The following is an 18,349-nucleotide window of genomic DNA, read 5'->3' as shown; positions in this document are numbered from 1 at the left end:
TTCTATCAAACTCAAGACAGAAGAAATAAGGCACTAAAAAGAAAAGGCAAGTTGATAGAAAAACAAAAAAGAAATAACTGTATTTCTGTATAAAGTATGAGGACTATTGGCACACCACATAGAAATACAATTATTCTATTCCAAATAGAATATTCTATTATACTGATTCTAGTAAATCTATTTATATGATGCCACACACCTCTGCTGCAAAGTCTAGATTGCTGGACTGAGTTCAATGATTTATATTAGCGGAATCTCTGATAGCAACTTACCATATAAAAATAAGGCATTGTGCTACTGAATAGTTAAATGCCTTTTCAAAAGTGGCTAACTGCTAAAAGCATTCGACTGAGCAACAGAAGATCACTGCACCACGTGTTTGGAAAGGGCTTTGGGTTAAAGTGGCATTTAGGATCAGCTTACTTTCACCCAATCCTAACCATTTGGGGTTAGAAATGACAAACTGACCCTAGATCAATGTCTAGGGGAAAGTTCACCCTACTCCCACTGAAAGCATTAGCCACAACTGAAATTCTGTTGATGCCCTAATCAACAACATCCTTGGACGTGTAGAATAGAATCACCATGCTTGGTTTGGCTTAGCCCACTCAACATGACATAGCCATGTCAAGACAGCCAACCCACCTTGAAGAGATACTCTCTCATGACCTGGATGAAGTAGGGCATGGAGAAGTCCATGATGTTGTGCTTCCAGGCCGTCTCCAGCACCACGTCTGGCCTCAGCAGGTCGTAACAGGTGAAGAGGCAGGCGGCAAAGCACTCCTTTTTGTCCTCCGTCAGGAACCAGCCCAGCAGCTCCTCAGCCAACTCTGTGTCCTTGGACTCTGATGCGTACTGCATGGAATCCTGGAGGAAGATGGAAACAAGATGGAGGTTCAAGATCAGGAGCGGTGACTTGATGCTGTGTGTTTGAGAGGAACTTAGTACCAAGCCACTTTGTCTGGTATGTATCCTGGTCATGCTAGAAAACCTTCACTCCACAATGGGATTTTGACCACTAACCCTACCCTTAAACACTAATCTTACCAGACAAAAGCGGCAATCTACTACATTTCCCATTATCCTCCTCTCTACTAACCAATTAGGTTCAATGACAATATAATGGCAGTCAGAGGAGAAACAGGCCTGGGTAAGGAGAAGAGAATGAATGAGTACCTTGTAGAGTTTGTCCTTCTTGCAGAGCTCCACACTCTGTTTCCAGCGGTTGTTTCCCTTGAAGAGGTAGGCAGCGATCCTCCTGAACTCAATCAGCTCGTGTTTCTCCAAGCGCTGGGCAAGCGAGATGTTGTCAAAGTTGTCATAGGCATCTATAGAGGTCCTCAGAGCCTGAGTCCACAGAGAGAGGGAAGGAAGAAAGGATGGATGAGTAACTGTTGTTCAATGAGGTAAAAAATACTTTATTTTCAAGTAAACAAGGTACTAGAACTGTCATAGGACCAGATCCCAAACCTAGTCAAGGATAACACAAATATGTCTTAATTGTTTGACAATGTAACAACCAACCAAAATTGACCACACACCTGATAGTCCTCCTCTGTGATGAAGAGGTTGGTAAGTGCTTCATTGACAGACTTGTTGTTGTGGTTCTGTACTGAGCGCAGGTAGGGCTTGACCAGGGGCAGCTGTTTCACCTGGACCACACACACACACACCGTTGATTACTAGAACTGCATTCACTATAAGCAGAGTGCACTGTGCTGTACATTGAAATGCACGTCACAGTCTTCGATTAACAACTACAAGGTGTCACAGTGCTTCAGTTTCCTGTGTTGGCAGATCGGAGGGGACAGAGCTCGTCTCACCTTGCTGAAGAAGTTGACAGCACGGGAGTGGTCCAGTCTGGGGGACAGCACGATGAGCAGGTCATTCAGTAACAACGGCTTGAACTCCAAATAGAACTGAGTTGCTTTGTAATACAGCTCCACGTTGGCCACCTACACAGTCACAGAAAAGGGATAAAGGGAGAGATATTGTCATGTATTACAATTGCAAAGTGTATTGAGATGTTTCAATGTACTTTAAATATACACTTAACAATATCAACTCAAATAGATCATGTACAGCAATGACTGCTACCTAAACATTACTGATTGGGTTACCTTGGTGATGATGTCTTTGAACTGGCCCTCCTTCCAGGCGTCGGTGGGGTGGTTCATCATGGTGATGATGGCATTGTCAAACTCCTCGTACTTGTCATACAGGAACACCAGCTCCGCCCACAGGTGGGCCTCCTCCGCCGCCCGCAGAACCTTTGGAATGTTGACTCTGGACCAGAAGAGCTCCAGGTGCTCCCTCATCTTCTGGGGTTTGAATTTGGAGTAGAGGATGGCCAGCTCGGTGAACATGCCCATGTGCGCCCGTTCCAGCCCCAGGGCTGCCTCCAGCATGGTGATCAGCTCCTCAAAGTAAGCACGGTCCTGAACACACAGAGAGAGAGAGAGAGAGACACAGAGAGAGAGACACAGAGAGACAGAGAGACACAGAGAGAGAGACACAGAGAGAGAGACACAGAGAGAGAGACACAGAGAGAGAGACACAGAGAGAGAGACACAGAGAGAGAGACACAGAGAGAGAGACACAGAGAGAGAGACACAGAGAGAGAGACACAGAGACACAGAGACACAGAGACACAGAGAGACAGAGAGACAGAGAGAGAGAGAGAGAGAGAGAGAGAGAGAGAGAGAGAGAGAGAGAGAGAGAGAGAGAGAGAGAGAGAGAGAGAAAATTGGTTAAAGGTGGTCATGTAGGCATCCGTTTGTAGTGGTAAAGCACTAAGGGGTTCGAAAGCACCAAAATGTGATCGTCAATCAAGAGATTGTGGAGAGAGGTGGACTAAATAAGAACTATTCATGTTGACTAGAGTGAAAATACAAATTTCATACAAACTGTGCCAGCATCTAGCAGCAAGGAGGATAAGGTGCATGGAGACAAAGTGGGCTGTGTGTGTCTTACCTGGTAGTAGTTGATAAGCTCCTCCAGTTCGTCAGCATGCACCACGATGTGGAGGCCACACATCTGGGCCAGCCGGAACTCCTTTCCATCCACACAGGCAAAGCACACCTCCTTCCAGGTCCTAGTGCTGTTGGCCTTGCGGGCCCCGTCCACTGCCGCCTGGTACTCCCCGAGGTGCACCAGGGTGGACGCCAGGCGGCCGAAGTTGGACACGTTGTTGTACAGTAACTTGGCCGCGTCGTACATTTTCTCGTCGTAACAGCGGTCGCCGACCTTCGTTGTGTGCAGGAAAGAGTATGAATGTCAATCAATGTCTTACATAGGGAGTTGTTTGCGACAACATAGAAAATCAGTTCCTGGTGAACTAGGAGGGAACATCAGTTTATTTCTCATTGACTTGGAATTCAATAACCTGTACTGTTTAATACATCAGTCTGGACTACAGTAACGGTACCTGTTGGATGTGGGCGTTGTTGGGTCCATTGATGAACTCTTCCAGCTCAGCCAGGCGGTTGGTCTTGGCCAGGGCAAAGATGAGCTCTGTCTCCACATAGGACTCCCGGGCCTTCTTACGAGCCATCTGAAGGAACTTCACCAGGTCCTCCCAGTTACCTGATATACACCAGAACATTACAGTCAGCTAAGAGAAGCTGGGAGGTTACAGTACCTTAAATCCTGAGGTCATTCAGTGAGCTGCTGATGACTACAGAAAGTCACCAAAAACAGCTGGACATATCACACACCGAGGACATTTATTCACTGACATTGGGAGATTTTACACATTCTAATGCCCATCAGCCCACCCTGCCACCCCCTATCCCAGCTATAGCTTGCCCCAACATCTTTACCACTCTGGTCGGCGGCCTGTACCACCTCCATGTAGGCAGAGGGGTCGTCAGCCTTGATGTAGGAGTCGATAGCCTCCTTGACCAGGCCCTTCTGCAGCTGAGCCTTGGCCAGCTGGCTCCACACAGCTGGCTCGTTGCAGCGCTCAGCAAACTCATAAGCCCGGTCCAGGTTCCCAATGTGCTCAATGAGAACCTGGGGAGAAGAGACATCATACCATGACAGGAAGTCACACACTGTATCAATCATGTTGAAGGTAAGGAGAAGGGGAACGGAAGCTGGCATTGAGACCTCCATATTCAAGAGATTGAAATGGTGTTAGGGTGATATGAATACCACATGGTGTTGGGGGGTGGGTCAGGGTTCATCTCACCTGCACGGCAGAAGTGTTGACGTCAAACTTCCTGAAGATAGCAAAGGCCTCCTCGAAGAGCTCGTTGCTGATGGCGATGTTGGCGATGTCTGGGGCGTCATAGTTGTCCAGGCGGTTGATGTACTCCATCACACGGGTCCGGTCCGCCTTGATGGCCGTCAGGATCAGCAGGTTCTGCAGGTTTCTGAATAAATAAACGACCCTCAGCATCAACACTTAACACCAAATAATCACAAATCATCCCGGAAATCAAGTTGTAAAGTTCAGCAATTGTATATGTAAAGCTATGTTAAGTTTACAGTTGTATGTGTAAAGTTACTGTCTTGTAAAGTTCACTTTACATTTACTGTAGAGTGTGTTGCGATTTTAAATGCATTTTCAATAAAGATTGATTTGGAAGAGTATAAAAAAGATGGCAGAAGTGAACTAGAGAGAAAACACAATGGACAGCCCAGCCTACAGTGAGCACAGGTATCAGAGCTCTAGTAGCTCTGTTACCTGTGTTCACTGAAGACAGAGTTATCCAGTACGATCTTCTCCAACAGCTCAATGAGTTCGTTGGGCAAGTCTGCAGTCATGAAGGCCTTTACTGTGACTGACACCTCCTCTGGGTCCTGGGTCTCAGACAGGGCTGTCTGCACCACCTGACATGGAGGGAAAATAGATTTCGATATGGTAATGAGTAGATGCATGAATCAGAATTTGGGTCAATTCAGAAGGTTCACTAAAGGCTGAGTTATACAGTACGATCTTCTCCAGCAGCTCAATGAGTTTGTTCTTGAATTGAAAAACCTTTATTGAAGATTGACTGAATTGAGAATGGAATTGATCCCAATACTGGTTCAGAGCTGGTCCAGACGTGTGTATGGGGACTACCTACCTGGTCAATGAGTGGTCTTCTGAAGGGGTTGGTCTCCAGCAGCACGCTGGCCCACAGGTCCGGGTCTCTGCGACGGACCAGGTAGCGAGACAGACTCTTGAACAGGGAGTTCTCATTGCACACCTGACAGGAAACAGAGTGCACACACTGTTCGTCCACTAGGCTCTCACCTCACATTCTGAAACAGCACTTTCATATGTAGGCTATTCCCAGTATTGTTGTTGTAAACAAAGGATGTCAGTTAATATTAATGCATAGCAATGCAGAGAATTAAAATGTACACTCATATGTTTTAGTTAGACCTACATTCTAACCTATAGGAAACTACTTCCTATAAGAAAAAGAAGAGGAAGGGAGAAGCTACTGACGTTGATGAGTTCCTGGTCACACTGTCCTCTCTCGTAGGCCACGCAGGCCAGGTGGGGGTCCCTCTTCTCACAGTACTTGCCCACCACGCGGCTGTCGTAGTAGGGGTTCTCACGCAGGAAGCGCTCGGGGTTGTTGTTGCTGTCGATGTAGATCTTGGCTAGGGCATTGTGGGTAGCGGGCTCCTCACAGCCCTCATGGATACGGGTCTCCAGCCAGGGGAGGAGAAGCTTCAGTCTGAGGAGGGAGAGAAAGAGAGGGAGATGAGCCTGCTGACAACTACAGATGCTGATATCACAGCTAGTATAAAAAAGACTAAGTAAGTAGCACTTTATTTGTTGATAGCACAGTGTTTAAATAGGTTGGGGGGCTATACCAGCTACTATCAACTACAATTAACCCTTCTAACTAGTAGTTTCTTTCTGCCATCTGATGAAAAAGGATTGTGTTGTACCGGTTCCTCTTCTCCACCTCAGCCACCAGTTCGTCAGTGGAGAACTGTCCTCTGACCACCAGGATCAGACTCTTAATGACGTCCTCAGAACAGTCCACGTCCAGAAGCCCTCCAATCACCACTGGCAGACGGCTGGGGTTCACCTAACACACACATCAATATTCTTGGACACTGTGCATTTTCACTGTGGGGCCATTATCTTGAGTCTGCACTAGTTTAGGTGAACATGAAACCTAGTGATAATATCTTGCTTAAAAGTTTGTACATTTTGTCAACTAGGATGCTTGACAGTGTGTTTGTTTGAGCAAAAGTGTGTGACCACGTTCACTTACTTTCTGCACATAGATCTCAATGTATTTCTGCAGGTTGTTACGGTACAGGTAGAGGACCAGGTCATGGACAAAGTCGAAGCGGTCACACACAATGATGAGTGGGAGCTGGTCGGTCAGCTTGGCCTCCTGTCCAATCACAGAGCAGGAGGAGGGGCCAAGGTTAGCATCGTTATGAGACGGAACATCTGATCAGAGCCCACCAATGATCACAGCCAAACCTGACATGTAAGGGTTGGCTTTAACCACTGATCGTAATGGCAAGTGTTAAAGTTTAGTGTTTTTGTTGTTACTACCTGTATGTATAGACGTTTCTAAGAAAGTAGCTCAAAATTGAGCAAGTAGTTAAAAAAAGCTAGAGGTTTGACTGTAATCTTGTTGGGCTCATACAACCACGAATGTACAATGACAAAATAAAATATTAGAATCACTGAATATGAAATTGGGATTTCATTTTCCAGTTTAAAATGATCCTGCTCATGTGATTTGAAAAATGTCACAATCGAGGAAAACAAAACCCAAAAATGTTTCAACTACGACGACTAAATGGAAGGAGTCACGTTTTGAGAGATTAGAAGATGGTTAGGTATTGAAAACATTGTTTACTAGTATGGACTGAGTAGACAGAGAAAGAGGCAAAAAAGGAAAGAAACAAGAAGAAAATGATCTAAGCCAAGTACAGCTCACTCACACATGTACACCGACGTAGGTCTCCCTCTGCAGGTACTATTGAGGTACTGCCACACACTCCCAATACACACCACTATTGGAGCCCACAACGGTAGACGCTCCACACAGTGCGTGTTTTGCGGGTGTGTTTCCTGTGCGTGTTGTGTGTGTGTGTGTGTGTGTGATCACTGGCTGACTGCCATCAACACTCCTACAGGATTAATACACTGGGATTGAGTACCTCACAGCCCTGTAGAGCACTCCAAGGGTCTGCCACCAAAAAGACATCTAGCTTTTAGCATGTTGTTGAAACTATATGGTTCCATCCCAAATGGCACCCTATTTCCTACATGGTGCACAACTGTTGACCAGGGCCCATGCACTATGTAGGGCATGAGGTGCTATTTGGGACTCAGCGTATGAGGAGACCCATTGACTCCTCTTGCACAGCCTGGAAGACTGTTACAGTATGTGGGCATACCAGGTTATCTGGATGATGTGAATTTAGTTTCTGAATCCATCCACATAGGAAAACGAATTTAAATGCACCACAATAGCCATGCTTACTTGAGTTTATTTGTGCTGGATAGACCTTACATACGGATAACAGAACTGCAATACCAAAACCTAACTTGACTACAGCTCAGATAACAGCTAGGTATATTTTTTTATTTTACCTTTATTTAACTAGGCAAGTCAATTAAGAACAAATTATTATTTACAATGACGGCCTAGGAACAGTGGATTAACTACCTTGTTCAGGGGCAGAACGACAGATTTTTACCTTGTCAGCTCGGGGATTCGATCTTGCAAGTCCAAAGCTCTAACCACCAGGCTACCTGCCGCCCCACTGTATTTGCACAGTTACGAATCCAAAACAGAAATACACCCACAACACCCTGTTGCTAGTAGCTCAGCTAACTGTAAAACTACAGGTTTTGGACTTGTTTGGACAGACAGACTAGAGTTTGGTGCACCCCATTATGGATGAATGGTTTTTGGGTACATTAACGGGTTGTGTCATTGTACTCGTCATACAAATCCCAGGTTTAATCCTGTATCTCTAGAAGTAAGTCAGGGGTGGCGGTGAAACTAAAATAGGGAGGGAGTCCTGTACTCGGGGATAGATTTACCTGGTACATGTCCTGCCATTCCACAGACAACAGGGAAAAGCACAAGAGATAACTGCCATCAGGAACTTCTTACCAATGAAGGCAAAATGAAAGCTTTTCAGAAATGCTAGTGTTAGCAGGCAGATCTACGTATTCATAGGATAGACATAAGTTCAGAAGGAAGGTCAGATTTCGTAATTTAAATCCAATCCAATTTCAAAATAAATGATAATGATAAGGACAGACATGAGATGGACTGACTGAACACACAAGAACAGACGAGAGTGTGAGAATGAAAGAGAATAGAATAAAGTTAAACTAAAGAAAGATGGGAGGGGGGAAAAAAACGAGTATGTTTAGTCCATTGCATTTCATCTCCCTCTAGATACCTTCTCCCTCTATCTTTTACCTTGAGGAAGTTCTTGACTCGTTCGGGGTCGTAGCAGTTGCTCTCTCTGCAGATCCTCTCCACCTCTTTGATCTGTCCCGTCTTGCAGGCAGCCTGGATGTACTTGAAGTGGACCTCTGGGTCCTGGCTGAAGTTAACAATGGAACCCAGGAAGTAGAACAGACCTGGGACAAAGCATCACCATGGAGACAATGTTAGTCAAGAGGAAATACAGTACCAGACACCATGCCAGTCTGACATGTCAGAACATCCAGTCAAGTTCAATTGTGCGCCATTGGCTGGAAAATAGAACAGTGATTACGATAAGGTGGCTGGCAACTGTACCCCAAGAGACCGGAGCGGGTGGCTACTGTTGCCATCTCATCACCCCTGGTTTAATTCTATGCTTGTTTGCAAAGTTATTTGGACAATTGAAAACAGGGTCTCTCTCACTCTCATTTAGTTTATTGAGCTGTACCTGCATTATGATAGGCTACCTCCTATCTAGTCTACCCTGGGCTTAAAGAGGTCCAGCAGCCTGTCCTAGTGGCCACCCCTCCACTCCAGGACATTCTACAGAGCCTATGGACGACCCTGTTGCCTCAGGCCTACTTAGCTGATTGCAGGGCATAGGGCTGGAAGAGAGAGTGATCTATGAAGCATAAGTGTGAAATAGTGTGGCTGTGTGTCTCACCCTCGAAACTCTTGAAGGACTCAAAGAGCTCCGTTAGAGAGTTGGTGGAGAGCTGCTCGTGGTACTTGGAAGCCACCTGGACACAGATCTGCAGGTTCTGACGGATGTTGGCAGACAACATGGCCCTCAGGCACTCCAGAGAGTCCTCCACTGAGAGGGAGCCAAAGAAGTTCACCAGCCACTAAGGAGAGAGAGAAAGATCATTTATTTTCCCTTGCCATTCATACCTTCTACTATTTGCACGTTGTCACAACCTTGTACACAGCTAATTATAAAACATTATAATTGTCACATAACATTTTAAAACACTTATAATATAACATGTTATTATTTTAAAACGTTGTGTATTTAATGTTTACTGGTAATGTCTGATTACTGGCTAATCAAAAACAAAGCCCCTTTGAATTAAGAGGAGAGAGGAGAGAAAGAGAGAAAGAGAGGAGGCACAGAGGAGGTAGAAGCAGCAGCAGAGCTAGATAATGTCATAAGGAAATACATGACAGTCATGTTCATCTAGCCAGGGTTCAGAACGGTCTGAACGGTTTGGGCTACAAACTAATATGACCCCACTTTTAATCAGTTCTGCTCTACGACCCACACAAGCAGCACGGGACTCGTCTGAAGGTAGGCCAGTACCAGTTAAAACATTTTATGGAAGTACAGTATATGGAAATACTTAAGTGCCCCCCAAAAAAGGGGTTAAATATGGGTAACAAAATTAATTTCCAGAGCTTCGATTTTATTTAAAAAATTTAGCAGGTAAGGCCAAATTCAATCTTTGATCAAATACATGTATTTTTATACATACAAGGGTCCTAAAATTCTAAATCAAGTGAATGATTTAGAATTGAAATGAATATAATCTGGTTGTTTTTTCCACACACAAGCTGGCACATATGAGAGGGGAGTGGCCTGAGTACTACTGTCATAGAGGGCTTTGAGGGGGGTTCCTCTAGAATTTGTAGGGTTCCTACCTCTGGGTTGAGCAGGTGTGTGTGCACCACGGCCCGTTTGATGTCGTACAGGTCGGTGTAGTGCTCTAAAGCTCTCTGCAGCAGACCAGCCTTCTCACACAGCTGGGCTATGTGGGCACGGTCGTAGTTGGTGAACATCTGGTTGCCCAGGATGGCATCAGCAACCTACAGAGAAGGATAAGAATAGAACAGTGTTAACGTGTGAATGTCATTTAGTCACGTTTGCTTTGAGAGCAAACAAATATTAAATTGGCATATTCTCAAAATGTAAGCGCTCTCTCTGTGTGTGTGTGTGTGTGTGAGAGTACCTGTGGGGCGTGCATGAGGTTCATCTCCAGGAGGCGTGTCTGCAGCGGCCCCTCAGAAGGCCTGTTGTTTTTCAGGGCGTCCAATAGGAAAGAGGTACACTGCTGGATCAGGTTATACTCCATAAAGACATCCACGATCTGAACAGACAGGGGCCAGAGAGAAAGGAACAACTGTCAACATAAGACAGCCACTACACACAGTGTTCAGGGGTCATATTACAGTAAAGAAATGTGCCTTTTCAACAAGTTAAATATCTGCGTTTTAAACCATTTCACCTGCGTTTTCATGCTTCAATAGAGTGATCAGGGACGTGCAACTATAGATGACAACAGAAGTGCAATGCTATTTGGCTAGCAGCCACACAAGTTAATGAGCTTACACTGAAAAAAAGCAATGCATGGCCATCACATTTCTAATGTTTATCATAGAAAGAATGTAGCCAGCTGCATTTCCTAATGTTTTGCTTGATGTTAATCTTGCATTTTACAGGAGAAACACTGGGAAAAGTAACAGAGAAAAGCTACAGAGTCAGAGAGCTGTATGCTGATAGACAATTCTCATCTGAGTGGAAAAGTGCAACTGAAGCACAACATTTGTCTGATGCCAAGCAGAAATGACATTAACTAGCCGTTTAGATCCGCTTTACAAAACGCGGCAAGATATCTCTTATGTGTTTCATCTTATTTTTCTGCGTGAAACTCTATTAACGTGACCCCGGTATTTAGAAACACGCGTGGTTGAGCTTGTGTTTGCAATATTGGGACTAATCGATTGGTTTCATTGTACCAGGCAAACTGATCAGAGCAATGAGAGTTCAGAGCAGACAGTCCTGTCAAGTCCAGACAGGAGGAACATAATAGTGGAGTGTAAATGACATAGATGAGAGAGATAGCATGCTCTAGTCGAGGGGCCCCCATCCCCTCTATCTTAACCTGTTAGGGTATAGGGGGCAGTATTTTCACGGCTGGATAAAAAAAATGTACCCGATTTAATCTGGTTACTAATCCTACCCAGTAACTACAATATGCATATACTTATTATATATGGATAGAAAACACCCTAAAGTTTCAAAAACTGTTTGAATGGTGTCTGTGAGTATAACAGAACTCATTTGGCAGGCAAAACCCTGAGACAGATTCTGACAGGAAGTGGATACCTGATGTGTTGAATTGACTTTAAGCCTATACCATTGAAAAACAAAGGGAAGGAGGAATATTTTGGCACTTCCTATTGCTTCCACAAGATGTCCCCAGCCTTTACAAAGTGTTTTGAGTCTTCTACAGTGAGATCTGACTGAAGAAGAGCGTTGGAACGGCGATGGCCCATTAGACACCTGGCGCGCGATTTGATGGTGGGTACTCTCATTCCGAAACGTTTTAAAAGAGAACCCAATGGTCCGCCTTGAATTTTATTCATGTTCTGGTTAAAAAAGGCCCTAATGATTTATGCGATACAACGTTTGACATGTTTGAACGAACGAAAATATATTTTTTCCGTTCTTGAAGTGAAGTGAAGTCCGGCTGGCTTAGATCATGTGCTACAACACGGAGGTTTTTGGACATAAATGAGCTTTTTTGAACAAAACTACATTCGTTATGGACCTGGGATTCTTTGGAAGTGACATCTGATGAAGAGAATCAAAGGTAATGGATTATTTACATAGTATTTTCGATTTTAGATCTCTCCAACATGGCGGTTAGTCTGTATCGCAATGCGTATTTTTCTGGCGCAGTGCTCAGATTATTGCAAAGTGTGATATCCCAGTAAGGTTAATTTTAAATCTGGCAAGTCCATTGCGTTCAAGAGATGTAAATCTATAATTCTTTGAATGACAATATAATATTTTACCAATGTTTTCTAATATTAATTAATTATTTTGTTGTCATGACTTGACTGCCGGTATTGGAGGGAAACGATTTCCTGAACATCAACGCCATAGTAAAACGCTGTTTTTAGATATAAATATGAACTTGATAGAACTAAAAATGCATGCATTGTCTAACATAATGTCCTAGGAGTGTCATCTGATGGAGATTGTAAAAGGTTAGTGCATAATTTTAGCTGATTTTATGGTTTTGGTGACGCCTGTCTTTGAATCGACAATACACTACACAGCTATTGTCAATGTACTCTCCTAACATAACCTAACTTTATGCTTTCCCCATAAAACCTTTTTGAAATCGGTAAACATGGTTAGATTAAGAAGATGTTTATCTTTCAAAGGCTGTAAGTTAGTTGTATGTTTGAGAAATTTGAATTTTGACATTTATTTGGTTTCAAATTTGCCGCTCTTGAAATGCACCTGCTGTTGATAGGGTGCGCCACGGGTGGCACGCTAACGTCCCACATAGCCCCAAGAAGTTAAGCCTTCCTCCCCCTTCCCTGTTCCTTCCTCCCACCAACCTGTGTGATGTCAGCCAGAGGCTCCTCATCCTGGACCAGCATCTGGGAGAACTGCAGGCCCTGTTCTGGACTGATCCTCATCACGTTCCTCAGCAGGAAGATCCAGTCTGGAGTGTAGCCCACCTACAGACATAGGAAGAGCAACAGTTTCAACCACCAATGCACCATCCTGCTCCTCAACGTGCATATTTGTAATATTACATAACCCCACACAAAAAATATAATAAAAATTGTCATATGACATGCTTGACGTGTGAATGAAAAGTATCTAGCTAACAAAAGCAAAAACCCTCCTTGCAAACCCCATTTGGCCCCAGCCCCTTTCTAAAGCCCTCCTCTGGATACCAAGATACAGCTCATCCACTTCCTCAACTGTGTCATGAGGAAACCAAACCAAGGAAAGGAAACAAGAACAGCAACAGAGCTCGGTCTCAGAGTGACAACTTACCTTCTTGGCGTACAGGACTATCTTGGGGAACTGTCCGGTCTCAGCGAAGCACTGGATGACCTTGTTGGGTACGTTGGCCCTCAGGTAGACGGAGAGAGCCAGGGTGGGGTCCACTGACTTCACCAGGTCCCCCAGCTCCTCAGAACACTCCAGCTAATAAAAGACAAAGTAGGTTTCACCACAACTACCCTACAGCAGTGGAGGCTCCTGAGGGGAGGACAGCTCATAATGGCTGGAACAGAGTCAATGGAATGGCATCAAACCATGTTTAATACCATTCCACATATTCCGCTCCAGCCATTACCACAAGCACGTCCTTCCCAATTAAGCTGCCACCAACCTCCTGTGATCTACAGGTAAACAACCCTAATGAAAAACACTGCTGAAACGTTATGTTTGGAATGTGCGTAATTACCGTCAGGTGTTAGGTTAACACATTTTAATATTCACAATTAGTGTGAAGCAGAAAGCTATGGGGGGGGAGAACATTGAGACTGACAAAGGAGATACTAATATTACCAAGCATGCTTTGGAGGGGCAAAAAAACTATTTAAATGCTCAGCATAACAAACAGATCGTGCTTTCTAAGATGTGAGGCGAACAACCCAGATGACTGGGAAGATGTCAACATGGATGGACACACAGCTTAGGAAAGACCTCTTCCTATGGAAGGTCAGATACCCATCTCTCCCCCTTTATCTGATACACAGTCAGACACACACACCTTGTCCTCTTTGAGCCACTTCTCCAGCAGCTGCTTGCGTCCCTGCTGTAGGACAGGCCTGCACAGCTCCAGAGACTCAAACTTGTTGAGCTGGCCCTGGTCCAGCAGAATGCCAAAGTACTGCAGCAGGGGAGAGGTCTGGCCCGGCTGGGCTGGCACACTCTGGAACTTACGGATGGTGTCTGGAGTACGCAGGATACCCTGGAGGAGAGAGCAGAGACGGAACAACAGACATGGGTGGAGGGGTCAGCTGCAGTTTATATACACACATACAGACAGAGATACTGCTGATCCACGTTTTGGAGAGGGTTTTGCTAGAAAAATATTGCACATAGCAACATATTGTACATGCTGGGGACACGCTCATTAGAACAGTCTGATTTGCATATCTACACTATAGACTCCAGTGATCAAATGACCCATTATTCACTTTTGTAGTGTATTGACATTACAAGACAAGAACAAACGGAAGGAAATGCACCTTGGTTGTAAAGAGGTAGATGTCACACTTTAAACTGTCTAGTGAAAATCACACTTTTAAAATATACTCATCTGGCCAAAGCATTTTTTTTATTTTTATAAAACACTTCAAAAACCCACCTCAAACTTGTATCTCAAACAGACCGTTTCAAAAATGCTTGCCACTTCCTCATATAACGTGACGTCACGTTGGCTCATTGGCTGAAAAAACTAGACAGTTACTTTAACTTCCATTACATCACAGTGATGTGATCTGCTCACCCCTGGAGGGAGACCTTGTACCGTTGATGTGTTCGTTACCTTTGGTGCGTTGGCGGCCACCTTGGCAGCTTCAGAGTAGTTTCCGCCGGCAAACAGGTTGTTGAACTTGCGCGCGAACAGCTCCTCGGCCCCGGCCAGGTTGTTACGGACGGCCATGCGCAGGGCCAGGTCTGGGTTCTGCAGCACATTGGTGATGTAAGGGATGATGTTCTCCTCCTCCACACACACTGACAGAACCTGGAGACAGAGAGACGCAGAGAGACACACAGAGAGAGACAGTGAAAGAAGAGTCTCTGGACATTATCTTAGACACAGCACAGAGGGACCCTGAGAGGACATTTCACAGATGTCATACAGGTATTGCTTAGTATAATTTTTCAAACGGTGGGTTGGATCTGTGGGTCATGGCAAGTCTCTACTTGTGGGTTGCAGATTAAGAGTGGATTGTGGCCTTTGTTGAATTAAGGAAAAATCTGAAGTATTTACAGGGTCACAAAAAAGCTTGAGAACTACTTAAAAACACAACTTAAGAACTATTGTCACATGACTGGAGAAATTTAAAAACAACAACATTGCACTCTTCCATCTCACTAGTGTTTACTGCTCTAACCTGTTGACAGGGGGCTGTATCTACTATCTAGCTACAATGGCCTCTGTTCTTACACACGGTTCCCATTGACAGACATGTTGAGATGAAAGTGTATGCTCCAGATCAGGTAACTGACAGACAGGACAGTGAATGGCAGGCCAGAGGCAATCCAAGCTACAACGTCACAAGTAAACAAAGGACACAGCCATGTGTGTGGGGGGGGGGGTGGTGTCTGCTTTCTGCTGGAGAGATGGAGCTAGCTAACTGTTAATTTGTTCACTCTTTGTACTTCTCCTGCACCAACCAAGTTAGGCACCAGCTGGCCACATTGTTCAGAGAATACTCCAAATGACAAGCAACCAATCAGAGGGGAGAAGGAAAGTGAGGTCAGAGGGAGGGAGGTGGGGGGAAAATGTATAACAAGAGCCCTGAATGGAGCACTTTGAAATGGCCTCAGTCTGTAGTGGTCTCACTAACAGGCAGACGATTCAGAGCATGTCAAATGCCATCAGCGTCACAGCGTGAGTGCACTCAGTGACAACCATCTATGACGGACACCATAGACTCCGCTGCGTCGCATATATATTCCGGCAAGCACATTGAAGCACATACCGTTTTACTTCTATGAGCATGGAGATAAAACAGAACTGAAATACGAAGAGGGCCATCAGGGCATATTAGGCTAAACGCTATAATTTGTTGTGGGGGCATTGAGCCAGGCTGTGGGTTGGGGCTGGTATGGTAATAAATACATCATTAATGTGTCAGTGTATGGTATGCCTCTGGTGGGAGAGGCTCTATAGGGGGGACTAGGGGAGAGGGGCCCTGCGATAAGTCCAGCAGGCCACTACCACAGCTGTTAACAGGCATGACTGCACCTCATTCTCCCCTTCACTCAGAGAGGAGGGGTCAATGACCACATCCCCAAATAATATGGGTGGGCCAATAAAGGGTAGGTGGGATGGAGGGAAAGAAAAGAGGTACAATGGAGCTCTTAGAGTAGATGTGCCCTCTACCACAGAGTGAGTGAGTGTGAGTGTGTGTGTGTAGGGGAAGAGGGAGAGGCTGCAGAGAGAGCGACCTAGGGGCAGAGAGAGGGGCAGGAGGGGATGAGCTGTGAGTCAAACCCTTAGACTACAGAGAGCTCTGATATCATCCACTACTGGTTCTGAGTGAAAGTCACCACATCTTCGCCCTCAACCAAGAAAACCAATGAGACGAGCCGTAGTATCGGTGTTACAGTGGCCTTGAATCAAACACACAGTTGTGACTGACGACAAAGCTGACGTCACAGAGTCCTGTGATGCGGGGTGACTCTAGGGGCTGTGATTGGCTGACAGAGAGCCTCTCCTCCCAGCCAGTCAGGAGTAAGAGGATTGGTGCCTCCCACTCAACATCATGTGCTGCTGAGAGGGGCAGTGGCTTTTTTTCTCCCTCTCTTTGGCTCTCACTTTTCTCCTCTCTCCACCTCTATTTTATCTCTCTAATTTCTGAAGGGCAGCTTTTTGCAGGGATTCTTCCATCTCAAGGTCAGCCAGAGCCAGGCTGCAGAAGCAACATCTTGGACGGACGGCACACGCCACACACACAGAAGAGGAGAGGTGAGCCCCACAGCTCCCTGTGTGGGACTCGATGGAGAAAAAAAAGAACTGCAGGGACCTGCTTAGCCAGCAGGCATCCCTATTACCAAGGCATTATGTCCTTGATATTCCAACTAATGAGCAATCAAACTACACAAGACTACTATGCTGTTGCATTCCAACTCCAGTTAGCTTGGCTACATCTTCGGCAGCCAAAGGGAAGCAAATTCATTCACTTATCAAACATTCTACTGACAAGAAGAGAGGATTAGGCCTAAATATGTCCAATGCCATTCATTCACCTGAGCCCTAGTCAAGTGGAGGCTGTAGCCCAACCCAACCACTGTACTGTATAGAAGCCACACCCTGCCAGTGTCTCTGACATTATCTATACAAACTACAGCCAGCCTGTGCTCACTGCTTTATGGAAACCCCCAGCCAATGTCTAGTGCTGTGTGCTCAGTTTGTGTCTCTCAGATCAACTTCCCTCCTCCACTCAATAATGCATGGGGTCTGTGGCCTGGCTGGAACATTATTCATCAGCTAGATGGATCCTATCATCCTGCTGTAATGTCTTCACAGTGGAGGGTGTTGGATCATTTATAATGAACGCACAGCTCCTGGCTTAGATTTAGCCCTCTGACAACGACAGGCCGGGGGAGTTGTTTATTTATCCTGTTCGCTCAACGCCACTCGTCCACCTCCCTGTGTTGCTCATGAAAACACGATTAAATATGAAAGAGGGTGGAATGTGGTGATGATTGTCTTATTGGGTCTTAGATGTGGTGGGTGGTATTATCCATGGTACCTCTTGAGTAATCAGCTCACGGTGGTGGATGTTTCTGGAATCCAGAGACTACATTATAGGCTGTATTGGACCAGCGGTGGTACAGTAATGGTGGTACAGTAATGAGGATGAAACACATTGGGCTGGGTTACAGTGGAGCACATCAATAGAAATACCATTAGGGTTTTAATGCATTAGGCTATATATTACATGACACACAGTAGAGGTGGTGGAAAATAATATAATCATAAGTGTAGGATGAGCTGAAGGTTCTGTTTACATTGTTCAACTCGAAACCCATTAAACATTTTGAAGTCAATCAATAGTTCAATCAGGCCATATTTCTGGATAAAGGAGGTTGGTTTGGAATAGAGGAGTGTGGGAGAGGTGGTATCTGTACCTGTCCTTTCCTGTTGACCCCAATGATGCCGGCGGTGGCTTCGTGAGGGGCCGTAACAAAGATGGTCTCTCCGCTGATCCTGTTCATGTAGATGCAGGTGCCAGTCTCCAGGTCGTACAGGTGGATGTAGCCATATTTGGTGATGAGGAACACCACGTCCTGCTTGGAGCTTATCTGAGAGGAAAAGGTGGAAAAATCTGTTTAGAAAAACCAAATGTATAAAAACGTAAAATCCAAGGTTGAAAGAAATCTAAGGTTGAAAGAAAATCCTTCAAGGGCAGTACAGGTTTCTATCATTCATTGATGAATG

At 45.1% G+C, this 18,349-nt stretch overlaps 1 protein-coding gene across 9 annotated transcripts in view; it reads right to left on the bottom strand.

Annotated features, from left to right (window-relative positions):
- LOC115154329 (clathrin heavy chain 1) overlaps window positions 1-18,349 on the bottom strand; it is a 54,485-nt gene that overhangs the window by 7,055 nt on the left and 29,081 nt on the right. For all 9 annotated transcript variants that reach the window (XM_029700441.1, XM_029700443.1, XM_029700444.1 and 6 more), the window contains 23 exons: window positions 18,040-18,213; window positions 14,723-14,920; window positions 13,943-14,143; window positions 13,219-13,371; window positions 12,771-12,893; window positions 10,367-10,504; window positions 10,059-10,223; window positions 9,085-9,265; window positions 8,412-8,575; window positions 6,225-6,350; window positions 5,893-6,035; window positions 5,441-5,675; window positions 5,073-5,195; window positions 4,691-4,836; window positions 4,193-4,376; window positions 3,822-4,014; window positions 3,428-3,585; window positions 2,974-3,246; window positions 2,121-2,438; window positions 1,824-1,955; window positions 1,542-1,652; window positions 1,177-1,347; window positions 646-867 (listed from right to left, as the gene is read on the bottom strand). In XM_029700441.1, coding sequence (XP_029556301.1) covers window positions 646-867; window positions 1,177-1,347; window positions 1,542-1,652; window positions 1,824-1,955; window positions 2,121-2,438; window positions 2,974-3,246; window positions 3,428-3,585; window positions 3,822-4,014; window positions 4,193-4,376; window positions 4,691-4,836; window positions 5,073-5,195; window positions 5,441-5,675; window positions 5,893-6,035; window positions 6,225-6,350; window positions 8,412-8,575; window positions 9,085-9,265; window positions 10,059-10,223; window positions 10,367-10,504; window positions 12,771-12,893; window positions 13,219-13,371; window positions 13,943-14,143; window positions 14,723-14,920; window positions 18,040-18,213 — 4,032 coding nt within the window. The remainder of the gene's footprint in view (window positions 1-645; window positions 868-1,176; window positions 1,348-1,541; window positions 1,653-1,823; window positions 1,956-2,120; window positions 2,439-2,973; window positions 3,247-3,427; window positions 3,586-3,821; window positions 4,015-4,192; window positions 4,377-4,690; window positions 4,837-5,072; window positions 5,196-5,440; window positions 5,676-5,892; window positions 6,036-6,224; window positions 6,351-8,411; window positions 8,576-9,084; window positions 9,266-10,058; window positions 10,224-10,366; window positions 10,505-12,770; window positions 12,894-13,218; window positions 13,372-13,942; window positions 14,144-14,722; window positions 14,921-18,039; window positions 18,214-18,349) is intronic.

Source organism: Salmo trutta, chromosome 19 (assembly GCF_901001165.1).
Source record: "Salmo trutta chromosome 19, fSalTru1.1, whole genome shotgun sequence".
Classification (NCBI taxonomy): Eukaryota; Metazoa; Chordata; class Actinopteri; order Salmoniformes; family Salmonidae; genus Salmo; species Salmo trutta.
Note: the sequence above shows the minus strand (reverse complement) of the source record. Positions and strands in the feature narration are given on the sequence as shown.